At 40.9% G+C, this 17,286-nt stretch overlaps 1 protein-coding gene across 2 annotated transcripts; it reads right to left on the bottom strand.

Moving 5' to 3' along the window:
* Positions 1-14,764: 14,764 nt before the first annotated feature.
* Positions 14,765-17,070, bottom strand: LOC112166756 (wall-associated receptor kinase-like 8). 2 transcript variants are annotated; one of them, XM_024303660.2, is made up of 3 exons: positions 16,715-16,856; positions 16,078-16,515; positions 14,765-15,866 (listed from the first exon to the last, which is right to left on the bottom strand). In XM_024303660.2, exons 2-3 carry the CDS (start codon positions 16,478-16,480, stop codon positions 14,884-14,886), a joined length of 1,386 nt encoding a protein of 461 aa, XP_024159428.1. In that variant the 5' UTR covers positions 16,481-16,515; positions 16,715-16,856; the 3' UTR covers positions 14,765-14,883. The 2 variants fall into 2 exon arrangements, with proteins under 2 accessions (XP_024159428.1, XP_024159427.1); XM_024303659.2 differs by having other exon boundaries at positions 16,078-17,070.
* Positions 17,071-17,286: the final 216 nt, after the last annotated feature.

Below are 17,286 nucleotides of genomic sequence, written 5' to 3'. Positions count from 1 at the left end.
ATGGGGAGAGAGAGAGAGAGAGAGAGAGAGAGAGAGAGAGACGACACCGCATGTATAGTGGTTCACCTTGCCCTTGAGGCAAGACTACGTCCACTTAGATATTTTACTATGAGTGAGGTCAAGTGACCTTTGTAGTGATACAAGTGTGGGAATCATGAATCCATCCTCTCTAAGAAAGGGAGGACTTCCCTTTATAGCTAAAGGAAGTCCCACTCTATTCTATATTTCCAACGTGGGATACAATACACATATTGCTTCTCTTGAAGCCTCTTGGAGAGCATGGGAGGGTGGCCTCCCTACGAGGTACCGGCCGACCTCTACCATAGCGAGGTAGCTTGGGTGTCGGACTACCGGATGCATGTCGTAGGCGGGACTAGCCATGTCGTGGGGCCCACCTAAGAGGTCGTTGCTTATGCTTGGCGGTATGTGATATAAGTGGTATGTACAAGTCCCCCAAGTCCCCGAGGAAGAGGGGCTTCTTGGTTGGGGAGTTTAAATGTGATGCCGCCAAGTATGAGTGATGACCTCGTTGAACGCCATACCCATACTAGTACCCCAACTCCGTAAGTAAGAAAGGACTCTACGGGTATGTTGGTGCACCGGGGCCCTCATCAAGCTAGTACCTGCAAAGAAGATGAGAGTGCACAAAAGCATATTGATTGCGCTAGGGCAATCGAAGTGACATTTGAGTTGAATGCATCAGGGTGCATGAACGTGTATGAGATGCATGATGCAAAGATGTGTGATGAACACGGTAAGACATAATGATATGTAATGTTGTATGCACATGATGCACATGTGTTAGGATAGGGAGTGTTGTTACTCGCTGAGTCCCCCAAGTCACGTAGTTAGTAAAACGAGAATTCGGACTTAGATATCATTCGACGATGTCAGTGAGGCTAAGAATGAAGCTCCGGTATCGAAGTTACGTGTCATACTAGCGAGACTATGACAAGACCATGATAGTCCCCCGAGTATGAGTGTGTAAGAATTGTGCTCGCTCAAATTGAGCGAGCAGTGGGTTGTGTGAGTTCTGTCCTAATGTTTTATTAATGGGATGTAAAAGAAATTTAATTGTTGCGATCAACAATAGGTGAAAAATTTCAATATTTCCATTAATAGATCATAGCAAGAAAAGTATGAGCGTGAAGCTCAATGATAGTCCCGGTCGGGTACTACCTCCACTTGTGATAAGTGGTATGAATAAGTCCCCCAAGTGTAGAGAGCGCTCGGGAGGTGAGATGACTCAAAAGCAAGGGATTGGACCTTGGCTTACCCCATGGGGGTACCTCGCCCGGGGCAAGGATTTTGATGCAAGGGATTGGACCTTGGCTTACCCCTTGGGGGTACCTCGCCCATGGCAAGGATTTGGATGCAAGGGACTGGACCTTAGCTTACGTAAGGGAGCTACCCTTTAGTAATCCCGCTGGGATACCTCGCTCGAGTAGAGGATTTATGAGGGCATGTAGGCCTCGTGTGCAACGACTTTGGTACCCGATGGGGTAACGTGAGGGCTTGCTCCTTCTGGTACCCGATGGGGTAGAGTGAGGGCTTGGTGCCTCGGGTACTTGATGGGGTACCGTGAGGGCTTGGTCCCTTTGGTACCCGATGGGGTAGCTTGAGGGCTTGCTGGCTCCGGTACTTGATGGGGTAACGTGAGGGCTTGGTGCCTCTAGTACCCGATGGGGTACCGTGAGGGCTTCGTGCCTTGTGTACCCGATGGGGTACCGTGAGGGCTTGGTGCCTCGGGTACCCGATGGGGTAGCCTGAGGGCTTGGTGGCTCCGTACCCGATGGGGTGATTGATCCAATGATCCCGGTAGGGTGAGAGATTGGTGTCTCGTACCCGATAAAGTATTTCTGGCCTTGGGCCTCCGGTACCCGATAAGTGTTGGGCTGACTCGTATACCTAGTGGAGTAGATAGGCTCGGGGCCTCATGTACCCGATGAGGTGAGTGAGCCCGTGATCCCGGTGGGATTGATGAGGACTTGAGCCTCCTTAACCCAATGGGGTTGAATGAGGGCCAGTAGGCCTCCTTTACCCAGTGGCGTGGCCCCGGGTAGAATGATGATTTGTGCCTCGTAACCCCGTAAGGGTATCCGGTAGCTTTGGCCTCAGGTACCCGGTGGCGTGGCCCCCGATAGAATGAGGGATTGTTCCTCGTAACCCCGTTGGGGTACCTCACATGATTGGAGGGGTTTTATGCAAGGATATGACCTTGGCTTACATAAGGGAGCTACCCTTTGAGGGTACCGCGCTCGGAGTGAAGATTTTAAGTGCCGCATTTTACTCTTATGTAGTGTCATGTGTATACATGTAGTAATTTAATTGATTTGCAATTAAATTGAAGCATGACATAAACACGTAGGCATAATAGATATGCTAATAGATATGCATGATATCGAAATTATCAAATATCGTAGGCATGCTTAGATTATAGAAATCGTTATTTGAAGCATATAAAGCATGCATTAGCTCAAATTTGAAAGTGTAAATGAGACTTATCTGGAGCCGTGAAGTTGTATAAATATTGTAATTGTTAGAAATACCAAATCATGTTGGAGTTGTCCAAGCATGACGCTCCATTGTTTCGGTGAATAAGGTGTTCCGGTAACATGAATCAACTCGTCATCGAGGTACTCTTAGCAAGTAAGTAAATGCTAGATAGGAATAGTTGAATTTCCTTGAGAAAAAATAGATGATTAATATGTGGATTTGTAAAATTAACATCCATAATTTGCATATGTATTTTGAAACAAATTTTGAATATATGTACCAATTGAGCAAAATGTATAAGCAATGTAGTTGTGTACTAAATGATGACAAGTGGCGTGTGGTTTTCGATGGGCAATGAAAATTTGTACAAATGTAATTTTAGGTGAAATGGCATGTAAGATGCCGAGGATAAAATGCATAGAGTAGTATACATGTGCAATAATTGAGAATTATGCTCAGTATTGTGCCACTTGTATATATGGTTTGATGGAAAAGACCAAGCAATCATGCTCCATACATTTGTATGATAAAAAAGCTCAGGTTGCCGGGAACTTTAATTTGAAGTATACCTAAGACATACATAGGTGGTTACACATCGACATGTCTAGTACTGTGGGCATGTGTAATTATAGGGAGCTAGGTGTCCAACTGAATATAGGCTGCATGTGTTACTGAATAAAGCTACAAGGCATGCATGTGTAAGTATATCCTGCATTCATGCTCTAAGGTACCATGTAGGTTTGCATGGACAATATAATTAATTGATACGTGGCACTAATTACACATACCATGTGTAGAGTGGAACGACGTGAATTCAAACATGATTGAAGTTTCATTTGAATAATAGAGTATATATGAGTAGTCGAGTACTTATCTTTGCAGGCTTGCAGCCTTGCAAGAGGGCTGTTGTTTGAAGACTGCAGATTGTCTGTAAGAGATTTACAAGTGCCCGGAGAGGTAAAAACCAGATTAAATTGTGCAGGCAACTGAGGCAGACGTGTCCGTGGATTTCATGGAAAGGGAAATCGATGACTTGGTGTTGCGGGGTGTCCAGAGAAGATCGATGGGTGTCCAAGCAACCTCCTTTTTTTTTTATGTCCCGGAGAAGGAGACGAGGAGGTCCTGGAAGGATATGTGCAGGTACCCGATCCCAAAGCTATATGTGCCGGAAGGATAGTTCCCGGCGGCTGTGACTCGATCCACCAAAGCTACTTCAAGGATGAGTCGAGCTAGCGCTAGTACCTTAAACGAGCGGTGCTATGTGCAGATGATGATCACGTTCAGTGGTGAATCTTCGAGTCTCAGAGCCTGTGGATCTCGGCTAATTGAGATGGTACCGGTGAGAGTGCCGGGGTGGGTGGTGCCGGGAGGTTGAGTACCAGACTTCCAAGTGCCCGCTAGCTCTCTCTCTTTTTTTTTTTTTTTTTAAATGACCGGGTACCAAGAGGTGGGCTGTTCACGTACCGGGAGAGTCAGCGAGAGCTAGATTGATTTTAGGAGGGATGAGACCGAGACCTGGTGAGATGAGTCACTCAGAGGTGCCGCTTGAGAAATCGATTCCGGGACTTGGTGAGGTTGACTGGTGTGCCAAACTTGCTACCGGAATGAGGTGAAGGACTGAGAGCCGGAGAGAGATGTTAGGCTGGGAGGCGTGGGAGAGATGAGTCTCCGGTGATGGAGAAGGTGATACCCGGTTGTGCATCTGGCAGCTCTGGCTTATGTAGATCAACGAGTGAAGGTGCCGGTATCAAGGATCTTGAGGATACCTGGACAAGCGGGCTTACTCGAGTCCACAAAGAGGATGTCCCATTGGCAGGTCGATCGGGCTGGCGATGATCTCCTGGAAGAGGAGAATCCAGAAGGTCCCGAGGTGATATATGACTTAGCGAGATCGTGTTTAAAATTTCTTGGAGCCTCAGGCCTGACAGGTTGCTGACTCAGTGGGTCTGCAGGTGGGATCCTGGAGCTGTCGATGTCGTTCAGAAGTCCAGGTAGCCGGTTACATCTCATGTCAGCGGGTACCGGGTACATGTTATGTGAGCGGGTACCGGCTCCAAGTGGGATCCTGTAACTCCCGGAAGCAGAAATGTTGATGAGCGGGTACCGGGTAGGCTGTTGGTTACCGGGTAGTGCCGGAGATCGAGGTTGTCGGTGATGAGAATCCGGGAGGAGGCATGGGTGCCGGCCAGGTTACGGATACCGGGCTCCCAATCATGACATGTCCAAGAGCGGGAGAGATCTGTTACCGGGAGTTGTTGACTCGGTGTTTGACTCGATGACGGAGCTTTGTGGATCCGGGAAGGTGAATGCCACCTAGACCCTTGGTGAGTTGCTGAGGGAGCTAGCAGTGAGGTGATGGAGTTACCGGTGATGATCTCCGGGAGGTGAGGATACTGTTGGGGAGGCCTGGTTCCCAGAAATTTTGAAGTACCTGGCGGGTTGCGCAATGGTACCCGTACGTGACTCGTTGAAGGATCCGGGAAGGTGAATGCCACCGAGACGAGTGGTGTCCAAGTGAAGCTTGATTCCCGCTGACTTGTGAAAGTCCTGGAGGCTTAGGAGTGGAGGTGCCCGCTGACTCAAGTACCTGCATGTACCCATGTACCCGGATGGCTCGTGTACCTGAATGGCTTCCGTACCCGAATGGCTCATGTACCCGGATGGCTCAAGTACCGGAATGGCTTATGTACCCGGATGGCTCTTGCTTAAGGTCGGAGGTTCATACCCACACTTAGGGACCCTCCTTCTAGCGCCAATGTTTCTACTGAAGAATATGGTAACTAAGAAGCATGATGGGGAGAGAGAGAGAGAGAGAGAGAGAGAGAGAGAGAGAGAGAGAGAGAGAGAGAGAGAGAGAGAGAGAGAGAGAGAGAGAGAGAGAGAGAGAGAGAGAGAGAGGACACCGCATGTATAGTGGTTCACCTTGCCCTTGAGGCAAGGCTATGTCCACTTAGATATTTTACTATGAGTGAGGTCAAGTGACCTTTGTAGTGATACAAGTGTGGGAATCATGAATCCATCCTCTCTAAGAAAGGGAGGACTTCCCTTTATAGCTAAAGGAAGTCCCACTCTATTCTATTTTCCAATGTGGGATACAATACACATATTGCTTCTCTTGAAGCCTCTTGGAGAGCATGGGAGGGTGGCCTCCCTACGAGGTACCGGCCGACCTCTACCATAGCGAGGTAGCTTGGGCGTCGGACTACCGGATGCATGTCGTAGGCGGGACTAACCATGTCGTGGGGCCCACTTAAGAGGTCGTTGCTTATGCTTGGCGGTATGTGATATAAGTGGTATGTACAGAGTGCTTAAGAGGTTTGGAATGAAACATGTAAAGCTGGTGAATCAGGTACCAATGTCAAAAGGGGACTGACTACATTCAGGGCAATGTCCTAAAAACTCATTCGAAAGAAAAGAGATCAACAAAAGGCCATATGCAAGATTGGTTGGGAGTTTAATGTATGCTGAAGTATGGTGTATGCACAAGGCCTGACATTGCCTTTTTAGTTAGTGTGTTGACAAGGTATTAGCTTAATCCTGGCAACGAGCATTGGGTTGTAGGCAAGAAGGTACTCAGGTATCTACAACGAACAAAAAATTTCATGCTGGTATACAGAAGAATTGAAAATTAGGACGTTGAAGTGATTGGATATACAGATTCAGACTACAAAGGTTGCATTGATGATTTGAAATCCACTTCAGGCTATATCTATGAATTGGCAGGAGGTGCAATATCTTGGAGAAGTGTTAAGCAGTCTTTAACAGCTACTTTAACTATGTCGGTTGATTATGTGGCTATTCATTATGCCACTGGACAAGCTTTATGGCTGAGAAACTTCATGAATGCAATAAAGGTTGTGGATTCAATTGAAAGGCCATTAAAGCTTTACTGTGACAATGCAGCTGCAGTATTCTTTGCTAAGAACAATAAAAGGTCTACAGTCTCAAGGAATATAGATGCGAAGTACTATGCAGTCAGAGATAGTGTGAGAAACAATGAAATTGAGATAATTAAAATTGGCACTTTGGCTCAGCTTGTATATCCCCTCATAAAGGCCATTTCAGTAGCACATTTTCAGGTACATGTCAAAAACATGAGTGTTTTAGAAACTCTTGACTTGGTAGAATACGTGGGAGTCTTTTCTGAACATATCAGTTTTGAATTTATGTTTTTAGGAGCTGAAAACTTTAAATCCGTTTTAAGTAAAATTTATTTTTGGAAGTTTGTTTGTTCAAAGTTCTTATCATCATAGATTGTCCGCATATATTAATGAGCTTGAAAATTTAGAAACGTTTCAAGAATGTTGAATATAAGTTGCAGATTTGCATAACTATGATGAGTCAGCTGGAACTTGAATTTTGTGTCAATAGGCAATTTTTTATGCATTCTGCTATTGAATCCTACAGAAGGACCTCATTTATGTTGTTACATTTTCATTTGAGTATATTTTCATGTACATGAAGATAGCTACTATGATCTGTGATTATTTCTTCATGATTTTGAGGTGCTAATGCTTGGTTAAGCATTTGTTTTCTCATCTGTCGAAATCAATTGCAAATTGACTGAGCATTGAAATAAGTTGGACTTCATGGTTGGTCCAGCACGCACTTCATGATTACTATATTTGATTTCAGTAACATTCTTGTTGTATTGAACATTGACCAAGTGGTGTTAGCTTAGTGGTTAGAGCACCTACCTACAATCAAGGTCCAGGGTTCGAGTCATCATGGGGGTATGAGTGAAATCTTTTGATCCTCTTTTTAAAATAAAATAAAAAAAATAAAAATAAAAAAAAACATTGATAGTCCAAGTGGGAGACTGTAAGACTCAGTGGACATATCAATATCAACTTAAGTCACAGCAACTTGTTGCTCTTAAGTACAGAATAAGACTTAACGATGATCTTTCAATTATGATTCCTAGTTCATTGGGAGAAACTTATATAATTGGCCATACCTCATTACACTAGGTTCAATAAAGAATTTGTACATGAATCAGGAGTATATTCCTATTGCTGAAAGGTTTTGGAAAACCTTTATGGGACGGAACCTGAACCTAAGCCTATATATAGGACTACTTGGTTTCTGCTCTAGCTATCACAACCAACACGAGAATACATAATCTCTACCCATTGGAGACTCTCAAAAGGGATAGCTCAAAGGAGAAACAAATCAAGTACACCAATTGACAAGTTCAATCTTTAATCCTCTACGATGGCTGCAGCGCCAGGTAAGTTTGTATTCTTGCATTGAGTACAAAGTTTATCTGCATACGTTCAGTTTCATAAATTATAGAAGATATAGCAAAGTAATGATCAATAAGAAGTAGAGCAGATTGAGAACCATACCAGCAATGAGAAACAATCCCCGAAAGGTATACAAAGCCAAATAATTGGTTTCTTCTGATAGAGTAATCTGAGGTTCAGATCCAAAACCAATTGGCAATGAATGGAGTGGGCCAAACCCTTATAAACTCATAGGCAATGTCCCATTTTTCTCATGTGGGATGTATATATTCTCAACACGCCCCCGCACGTGTCTCGAATTTTCAAGCCATATACGTGGACAACTTTTAGGTGACGTGGAGCCCGTGTGGCCGTTTGGCATGCACACGTGGATAACCCGCTTTGATACCATGATAAAGTAATTTGGGGTTCACATCCAAAACCAATTGGCAATGGATGGAGTGACCCAAACCCTTATAAACCCATAAGCAATGTCCCATTTTTCTCATGTGGGATGTATATATTCTCAACATCTTCCAATATAAAAGAAGTAAAGTTTTGCCCAAAATCAGCTGAGCTGCCTGAGCATGAGATTATGATATAATCTCCTCTCCCAGATCTATGTACTCGAGTACACCCTTCCACTCCTGGTCCTCATTTTCTTAAGAAGATAAACAGAGTGGTACAGATTATCAAGGCAGTTATGTAAGAGACTATAGCAGTTTCGGTTGGCTAATTAGAGAAGTAGACTTGCAGAACCCACCATAGGAAAGAAAGTATATATTCTTAGAGAAGAATTAATGGATAGATCACTTACCTTTGTACACATCAGGTACAGGATTGAGGTAAGGATCCACTACTAGCAAAACAACAATTACCCACGGATTTTAATCTGTGGGTAATAAGACTATCTCACACTGATTTCAGTGTGTGATAGCTTTTACACACAGTGCACGCACAGATTGGTATTACCGTGCGGTTTGGAGGGGGGGTAATGCTCATCCGCCACGGATTATGTTGTCCGTGTGAAATACTTACGTGGGCCCCACTATAATTAAAAGCAATCCGTGTGAACAACTTTATTTCACACGGATTTCTGTGTCAAATACATACCTATCTCACACAGATTATTTTGTACGTGTGAATATTAGACGTGGGCCCCACTATCTTTCCGTAAATATAGATCACCGTAATGGAATGAAATCCGTGTGAACAACTCTATTTCACACCGATTTCTGTGCCAAATGTGTAAACTGTATTTCACACAGATTTCTGTAGCAAAATACAATTCACACTGATTTCTGTATCAAAACCTATAACCTTATTGACACGGATTTCCGTGTGAAATCCCTATACTCTTAACTCAAACTGATTTCAGTGTGTAAAAGTGACAGCATTTAAAAAAAAAAAATTTCTGCTAATTAATTTGCAACCCAAACATAATAATAGTTTTGATTTTTGAACAATAAATACACTTCAAATATTTACAATCAAGTGAACAAATCCACAACTCAATCGAACATGAATAAACTTTACATTCATAACAAGATGTTATTTACATTCCTACCAAAATACATTTCGAACCAAAGTAAATACATTTCAAACTAGATAATGCCAAGTGAAACCAACCCTTTCAGTCAGTTGCGAATCTGGAACAGTTTGAGGCATTTCGGGTCGATACGCATCATTGATGGCTGGGGTTGGTATCACAGGTCTATTGCATTGTGCGTGGACTGATGCAAGCTGTGTCATTTGGTCCTATCCCAACAGTAGAAATGGTTCAGAAAACAGAAGGCACGACCGTATGTCACGATCCTATCCCAGCAGTAATACTGACAGTATCAGATTTCTGTCAAATGCAAACACACCTCAAGTGATGTGGACCCTCCAAAGGGGAATACTAATGCACCCTTTCGAAAAGAGATGTCATCTGCTTGCTTGGTTGGCTGCGAACTTTGGTTGTGATAATTTTAAGCTCCAGCATAATTTTAATTTAGCTGAATCATCAAACATGGAAGGAAGCCAGTGAATAAATAGTTTGGATCCTGCATAATAAGAAGTAGGTTAGTTAATGATTTGTAACTGAAGCATGCTTTCAAGAATTGTGAGTTAAAACAATTAAATCCATGCTGAGAAAATTAGACTAATCAATTACCAACAATAAACATAATTCTCAGACCTGAAGGGTAACTGATAAAACTAAAGGTAGTTTCAGAACACAAAAATTATTCTCAGACCTGAAGGGTAACTGATGAAGTAATGAACCCAAATGCATATTCTCCAATACGTGGATGCCTTATGATGGCCACTTCCTTGAAGGCTTGCATGTTTTGATCTAGAATACCAAAAAGCTAAAGATTATGATTTGCCTCTCCCTAAGGGGTAGGAACTGTTGTTCAATGAGAACAAAGAGAATGAGCACTTTATTACCGCATTTTGACATGAGCTTCATGAACTGGAAGACATAGATGCAAAGAATGAGGTATTTGTTGATTAGCTGTAGAACTTTTAGTGGTTTTCATCCCAATGAGAATATGCCAGCTGAATCCAATAACAAATTAGGTTACCACCCTACCACAAATTGACAAACATTCAAGAAAATGCAGTATGGAAAAATAAAAGGTGCTAGCAATTACTGAATATAAGCTAAATGAGAAGCAAACCAAGTCGAAGAGAGGTACTCAATACATATCATAATACGACAGAGCATCTAAGCAAGTTAAATTGACATACTTTTTGGATGGAAAAAGTTCGGGTAAGATCCGGTACCTGTCAGTTTTCATTTTTTTCGCATATTGTACATCTAGCAGGGACAATTTCACTGGATCATCAGGAGAAATGCTCCTCTGGAATTCAGCAGATCATCAATTACATGACGAAAGCAATGAAATCATGTGCTTGGAAACTGATTCCTTACAGTACAACTACGAGGGAAGCAACAAACGGCAAACTAATGCCATCAGTCCATATTTAGCATGCTCATTGGACTAAAACTTGTCACCATTGGCCCAATGACACATCTCACAACATGCCTAAGCCATTGAACAACACTAACAAGAAACCAACAGCATTTCATTAACATGCAGAGAGAAAATATGCCTTGCTAAAAGATAAATGTCCTACCCATCCAAAGGAACTTGAGATGCTATCAATAATAGGAGAACTCGTTTGCAGCGGAATTGGAGCAATGGAGGGTAACTCCGGCAATTTTAGATCACAGATAACTCCCAAAATCCAGTTAGCCACAGAATCACCACCAACAATCTGAGAATGAGTACCAAACACCGAGAAAATTAATTATAGAAAAAATTTATTCCCACACAGTATCTCAGAAGCTGAACTTCAGATGAAGATGCACTTCACAGATTGGAGCAGTTTTTAAAAGACCACCACCAGACAGCAGAGAAGGATGCAGCTTAGCAGACTGCTTCGCTAACCTCCCAACAAGCCTTGGCCTTGGTACCTCACATTTTCCATCATTTCTTGGCTTTGTGACCTGCGTTAAACTCGTCGGAGGTCGGTGATGGTGGAGGTGAGTCACGGTGGTGACCGGAAGTGGGTGTCAAAGGAGAGAGAAAACAGATCTAGTTCCTCTGTCCTCCATTAAACCAAAAAAATTTGGAGATGAGAGAGAGGGAGGCAGAAAAGAGGAGCTGGGATATGAGAGAGAGGGAGAGTAGTGGGCGGAGGAGCAGAGAGAGGGTGGGGGAGGGGGCAGTGGGTGGAGGAGATGAGAGAGAGAGGGAGACATGAGAGAATTCGGAGGAGGCTTTAGATTTTGGTGAAGTGTTTTCTGGTTTTAAGCAGCATTATGCACGGAAATCTGTGTGTTTATAGTATTTCACACAGAAATCCGTGTGAAATACATTTGCATTTACTACAGATATCCGTGTGAATTTACCTCGGTAACCCAATAACTATCATTCGATTGCAATTTGCTGGGTATAAGCGGAATTTCCACGCAAATTCGTGTGAAATACATTTACCTTTGCTACGGATATCCGTGTGTATGTACCTCAGAAATCCACGGAAATCCGTGTGTAATACTACTAGGGGAGGGAAATTGAATTTGTTCCAAAAAATTGAGCGGGAAAAAATTTACCACGAAAATCCGTGTGAGATACATATATATTTACCACTGATTTTCGTGTGTATTTATCTCGATAATATATAACTGTCATGTTAATTATTGTTCATACGGAATTCTGTCTCTATTCTATTTTTTTCACACGGAATTTAGTAGCTAATTTTTCTTTTCACACAGATATCCGTGTCTACATTTCACACAGATATTCGTGTGTTGCTCATTTCACAGATAATTCTGTATTAAAAACTTATTGTAACGGAATTCTGTAGCAATAGAGTTTTTCACACGGAATTCTGTAGCTAATATAGTTTTTCACACGGAATTCTGTGGCTAATGGTTCTTTTCACATGGATTTCCGTGTTAACATTTCACACAGATATCCGTGTGTGTTACTCATTTCACACAGATGTCTGTAACAAAAACCGGTCAACCCTTTAAACGCTTCTACTTCCTAAAGGGGAGCCGACCCTTGAGGAGATAAAATTTCAGAAATTTTTACATTAGTTGATATAGCTTCTACCCCTGAGAGCATGAGAGTTTATAAATAAAAAAAATAAGTTACGAGTGAGCGGTTATGAGCATATTAGTTTTATGTAGTATTTAAAGTTTAGGGTTGACCTACTAGATCGAAACCCAAACGACGACGAAAATAGCTGAAATTTTGAACACAACCATTTATTCTTATCATGATAACATCCTACGGTCGATTTTGATAAAGTCTATTTCCTACGCATTGTTGCTCATGGAAGGTATACTTTTATTTACAACTAATAAACTAGTTATACCACATTAGTAGACATATAAGAATTTTGTGCGAACCAAAAAATAAAAATTGAAAATCAATAAATTTGACATTACCCATCTATTTATAGTGTATTAATAGGTATTGTGTAAAAAAATTAACTCAATCCGCCGTTATTTCGATATCAAATAAGTGGTCAACCTTATATAACCTATACTTTTTCACACGGAATTTTGTAGCTAATTGTTCTTTTCACACGGATATCCGTGTGAAAAGGTTTTAGTTTTTACACAGCATCCGTTACTGATATTTATTTCACACAGTAATCTGTACCAAAAACTTATTGTAACAGAAATCCGTCCCTCCATAAATCACATAACATAAAAAATTAACGATTTCTAAATAAACTAATTTATAATACGTACAAAAATCTGTCTGAAATACATTTTTAGCAAATGTAAGATGTCCGTGTGTTATCCTTTTTTTTCTTTTTTTACAACAGTATCCACAGTAATTTGTGGGAATATTCAAATATTGAGCGGGAATAAATTGATAAGCCGCCCTTATTTTTTGAAAATAAATAATTAGTCAGTAGCTTTTATTTTTATTGATAATAATTTTCTTTGGAATTATTTTGCCACAGAAATCCGTGTGAAATACTTATATGAGAACAATGGCCAAATTTGATCAATCTGCTAATTATAAGCAGAATAACCACGGAAATCCGTGTGAAATACTTACACATTTACAATTGATTTCCGTGTGTATTTACCTCGGTAACCACTAACTGTCATGCTAATTGTTAGTCGATTATTTACACGGAATTCTATGTGTAGTCTCATTATTCACACGTAATTCTATGTGTAGTCTCCTTTTCACACGGAATTCTGTAGCCAATTGTTATTTTCACACAGATATCTGTGTCAATTTTTTCACACGGAAATCTGTGTGTATTACTCATTTCACACAGAAATCTGTATCAAATATTTATTGTAACGGAAATCTGTCCCTCCTTAATTCACATAACTAAAAAAAATTAATTATTTCGAAATAAACTAATTTTTAATACATACAGAAATCAGTGTGAATTGATCTTCACACAGATATCCGTGTAAAAATATTTTACCTTTTACACAGACATCTGTTACTTTTGTTTATTCACACGGATTTCTGTCGATATTGTTATTGTATAAATTACTGTGAGCCTAATTATGCTCTTTTCACACGGATATCTGTGTTACTCATTTCACATGGAAATCTGTGTGTATCATTTCACACCGAAATCTGTATCAAATACTTATTGTAACGGAAATCCGTCCCTCCATAATTCACATAACATAAAAAATTAATGATTTCGAAATAAACTAATTTATAATACGTACAGAAATCAGTGTGAATTGATTTTCACACAGATATCGGTGTGAAAATGTTTTAGTTTTTACACAGATATCTGTGACTATTGTCTATGCACACGGATTTCCGTTGATATTGTTATTGTATAAATTATTGTGGGCCCGATTATGCTCATTTCACACGGATTTCTGTTAGTATTTCTATTTCACACGGATATCTGTGGCTTTTAACTACAGTAAATCCGTGTGTGTTGTTATTTTGCTAGTAGTGGGAGTTACTTCATTGCCGTATTCAATTAGTCATAGTCATTATCGTCGATGCTGCACCAAAACCCTAAGCTTGAAGAATTATTATAAAAATACCAGTAATATTGTTATTACTTTGACCTAAGTAAACCCCATCGTTTAAGTAAGATCTTTTTGCAACATTTGTTTCAAATTGGTAAGGAACTTTGAGGCTGGAATTGGGAGCTTCTGATGCATTTGCTGTGAACACATACAATATTGAAGCTAAGCTGAACCAAGAATTGAGCATGTTGTGCTTTTCGCCTTTATCTTTTCTAAACAGTAAACATAGTTGATCTTACTCATTTCTGCACTCTATTATATGGTTATATTTACTTTTTTGTATGAAATGAAATAGCCTTTAAATTGCCCATAGCTAGCTTCCTGGTTTCTTCCTTTCATGCGGAGTTGAATTTGAATCCAGTAGTAAACTTGCTAGGAGGTAGAGTTTATTTTATATTTCAGAAGATTGAGACATTATTCATTTCTTTAACTAAAATTTCAAACATTGAACCTTATCACTTTGTACATAACATTCATTAAAATAATTTACGCGGGAAGTGCAAATCAAACTAAGAAGACTTCAACGCCAGACACTTTGTTTGAATAAAATTTAAACAACTAATTAAGGAAATCCATATCTGAGCTCTATGAGCTAGTCACTCCGGCTGGTTCATCTCCAAAGAACCTTTGATGTCATGGCGGCCGGCCAACTTGTACTTGGTGGCTGTCAGACAGCCTCTTTAGCTCTCGGGCCACTTCTTCCATTGTTGGTCTTTCTGCACTACTCAGCTTGAGGCACCTTTTTGCAAGCTCTGCTACTGCTCTGACTTGTTCTCTGTCTCCTTCTCTTACAATTTGTGGCCAAACAATCTCATGAAAGAGACCACTTTGTAATTCCATGGACGAAATAAAATGGGAAGATATGATTCTCTGACTTTCTGGTCTACCAAATGATATTGGCTTCTCTCCTGTTACAATCTCTAACAAAACCATTCCAAAGCTGTAGACATCACTCTTATCTGTCAGTTGACCTTTATGAAGATACTCCGGGTCTAGATAGCCAAGTGTCCTCTGCAGCAGTGTGCTTATCTGGGATTCATTAGTAGGAAATAACCTCGGAGGTCCAAATCCGGCAACTTTGGCAACGAAACGATCAGTTAGTAAAACGTTGGAAGACTTTACATTTCCATGAATGATTGACGCAGAATGCAGATAATTAAGACCTGCTGCAGATTCTGAGGCTATCTTTAGAAGCGTTTCCCAAGACAATGATCTTTTCCCATTGGTGTGATGAATGTAGTCCAAAAGGGTCCCATTGGAGGCAAGTTCATAGACCAGTATGGGAGCTTCAGTCTCTAGACAGCAGCCCAAGAACTTGACCATATTTTGATGGTTGATTCCGGTAAGAGTGATAATCTCATCTATGAAACGATCGACTCCACCCTCTCCTGGACCAAAAATGTGACTCTTCGTATGATAGTCAACAGCCATTTCTATCTCCTTGGATGTAAAAATGATTGTGCATCCTCCGGTTGCAGCACTAATACGCTGCTCTAACAATAACCCTCCATTTTTCTGGAAGAACTCGGATTTGAGTTTAGCTGACTTTTGTTTCTTCACACTGGAATATATCCCAGTGATCCCAAACACAAGAAACAAGCAAAAAAAGCCAAGACCTACAAGGTAGGTTGCATTAATTATTTAGTTATATATACACCTCCTCTGAAAATAAAACCAACAAGAGAGAGAGAGAGAGAGAGAGAGAGAGAGAGAGAGAGGAAGAAGAAGAAGAAGAAGAAGAAGAAGAAAGGGTAACTGCCCTTAACTACTTATCAATGGAAAATTAGTAATGAGTTATAATCAGGCTGGGGACTGCCTAGCACGTACCTAGAGTGAAATTTTCCCAAAAGACTTTGATGTGTGCAATGAAACCTCTGTCCTTTTTCATGTGGTTTTCCAGATTTTTATGTGTGTCAACTTCGCGAACCTTTGATACAAGGAATCCCTTTTTTGAATTGGAATACCATAGAGAGTGTTGAGCTGATAATTTCAACCTGGAGCTGCCTGGTAGCCGTAGAGTGCGACGACTCGCATAGCTGATGTGTTCTACCATAGACACAGGAACCCCAGTTCTGAGCGGCTTGCTACTCGTTCTCATGAACCAACCTTTAGGTAACAAAGTAATGTTTCCTACACTTTCTGCCTCTTTCAGAAAGGACTTGATGCCTCTTCGAATGAAAGAATGGCCACAGTTAATACCAGAACAAGCTCTTCTTTCCTGATTAATCATTGTACTGTTGATGCTGCAAATTAATGGGTCATAACCTACAAAATGAAATGACTCATAACCTATCAATGTGAACTTGTTTGCAGTAATAGTGTTGGAGGTTCTAATAATCTGGGCGCCATCTGTCAAATTGATTGCAGCAGCATGGAGATAGCTTGCGTGCAACATCTTCGCTCCAGCTTCAGTGTAGCAGCTATAATTACTATAAGCGTAAACAATGGAGTTATTTACGCGTACCTTGCTAAATGAAGAAACCTGTACCTGTACCTCAAGACTAGTTTCGCCTATGAAGGATGTTGGTGTTCTATAGGAAGTGCTGCTATGTCTTATGTCAAACCAGTAATCACCTATAGAAGATCCACTTCCTTTTACGGGACTGCCAAATTCAAAGGGCAATGTGAGGTTGAGATTTCCACATTTTTTTGGGTAGGTGTTGGCTGCTTCTAATGGAATTGCTAAGAACAACAAAGAAACTAATAAGGTTAACCGAGAGATCCTGTTGGGCAAGAGATGCACTGGTACCAGAATCAAGCTCTCCATTTTCTAACTCAATCTACTTGTGCTGAAGTCAAGTATGCAATTTGTGGTTATAGATGTCAGTATGATGAAATACGTACAACCTGCTCCTTCCCTGTTTCTTCATTTCACGCGGTTTTGAATTTCTACTAAAAATTTTATTCCAAGGTCAAGGTTGTCTCATTATTTAATTCCTCAAATTACCAGTGAGTGCCACTACAGTAAAAATGGTCTTTTACAGCGCACATTATTTAATTCCTCAAATTACCACCCTCAAAGCCTAACAATTTCTA

Source organism: Rosa chinensis, chromosome 5 (assembly GCF_002994745.2).
Source record: "Rosa chinensis cultivar Old Blush chromosome 5, RchiOBHm-V2, whole genome shotgun sequence".
Lineage (NCBI taxonomy): Eukaryota > Viridiplantae > Streptophyta > Magnoliopsida > Rosales > Rosaceae > Rosa > Rosa chinensis.
The sequence above is the reverse complement of the archived record's forward strand: the minus strand, read 5'-3'. Positions and strand labels throughout refer to the sequence as shown.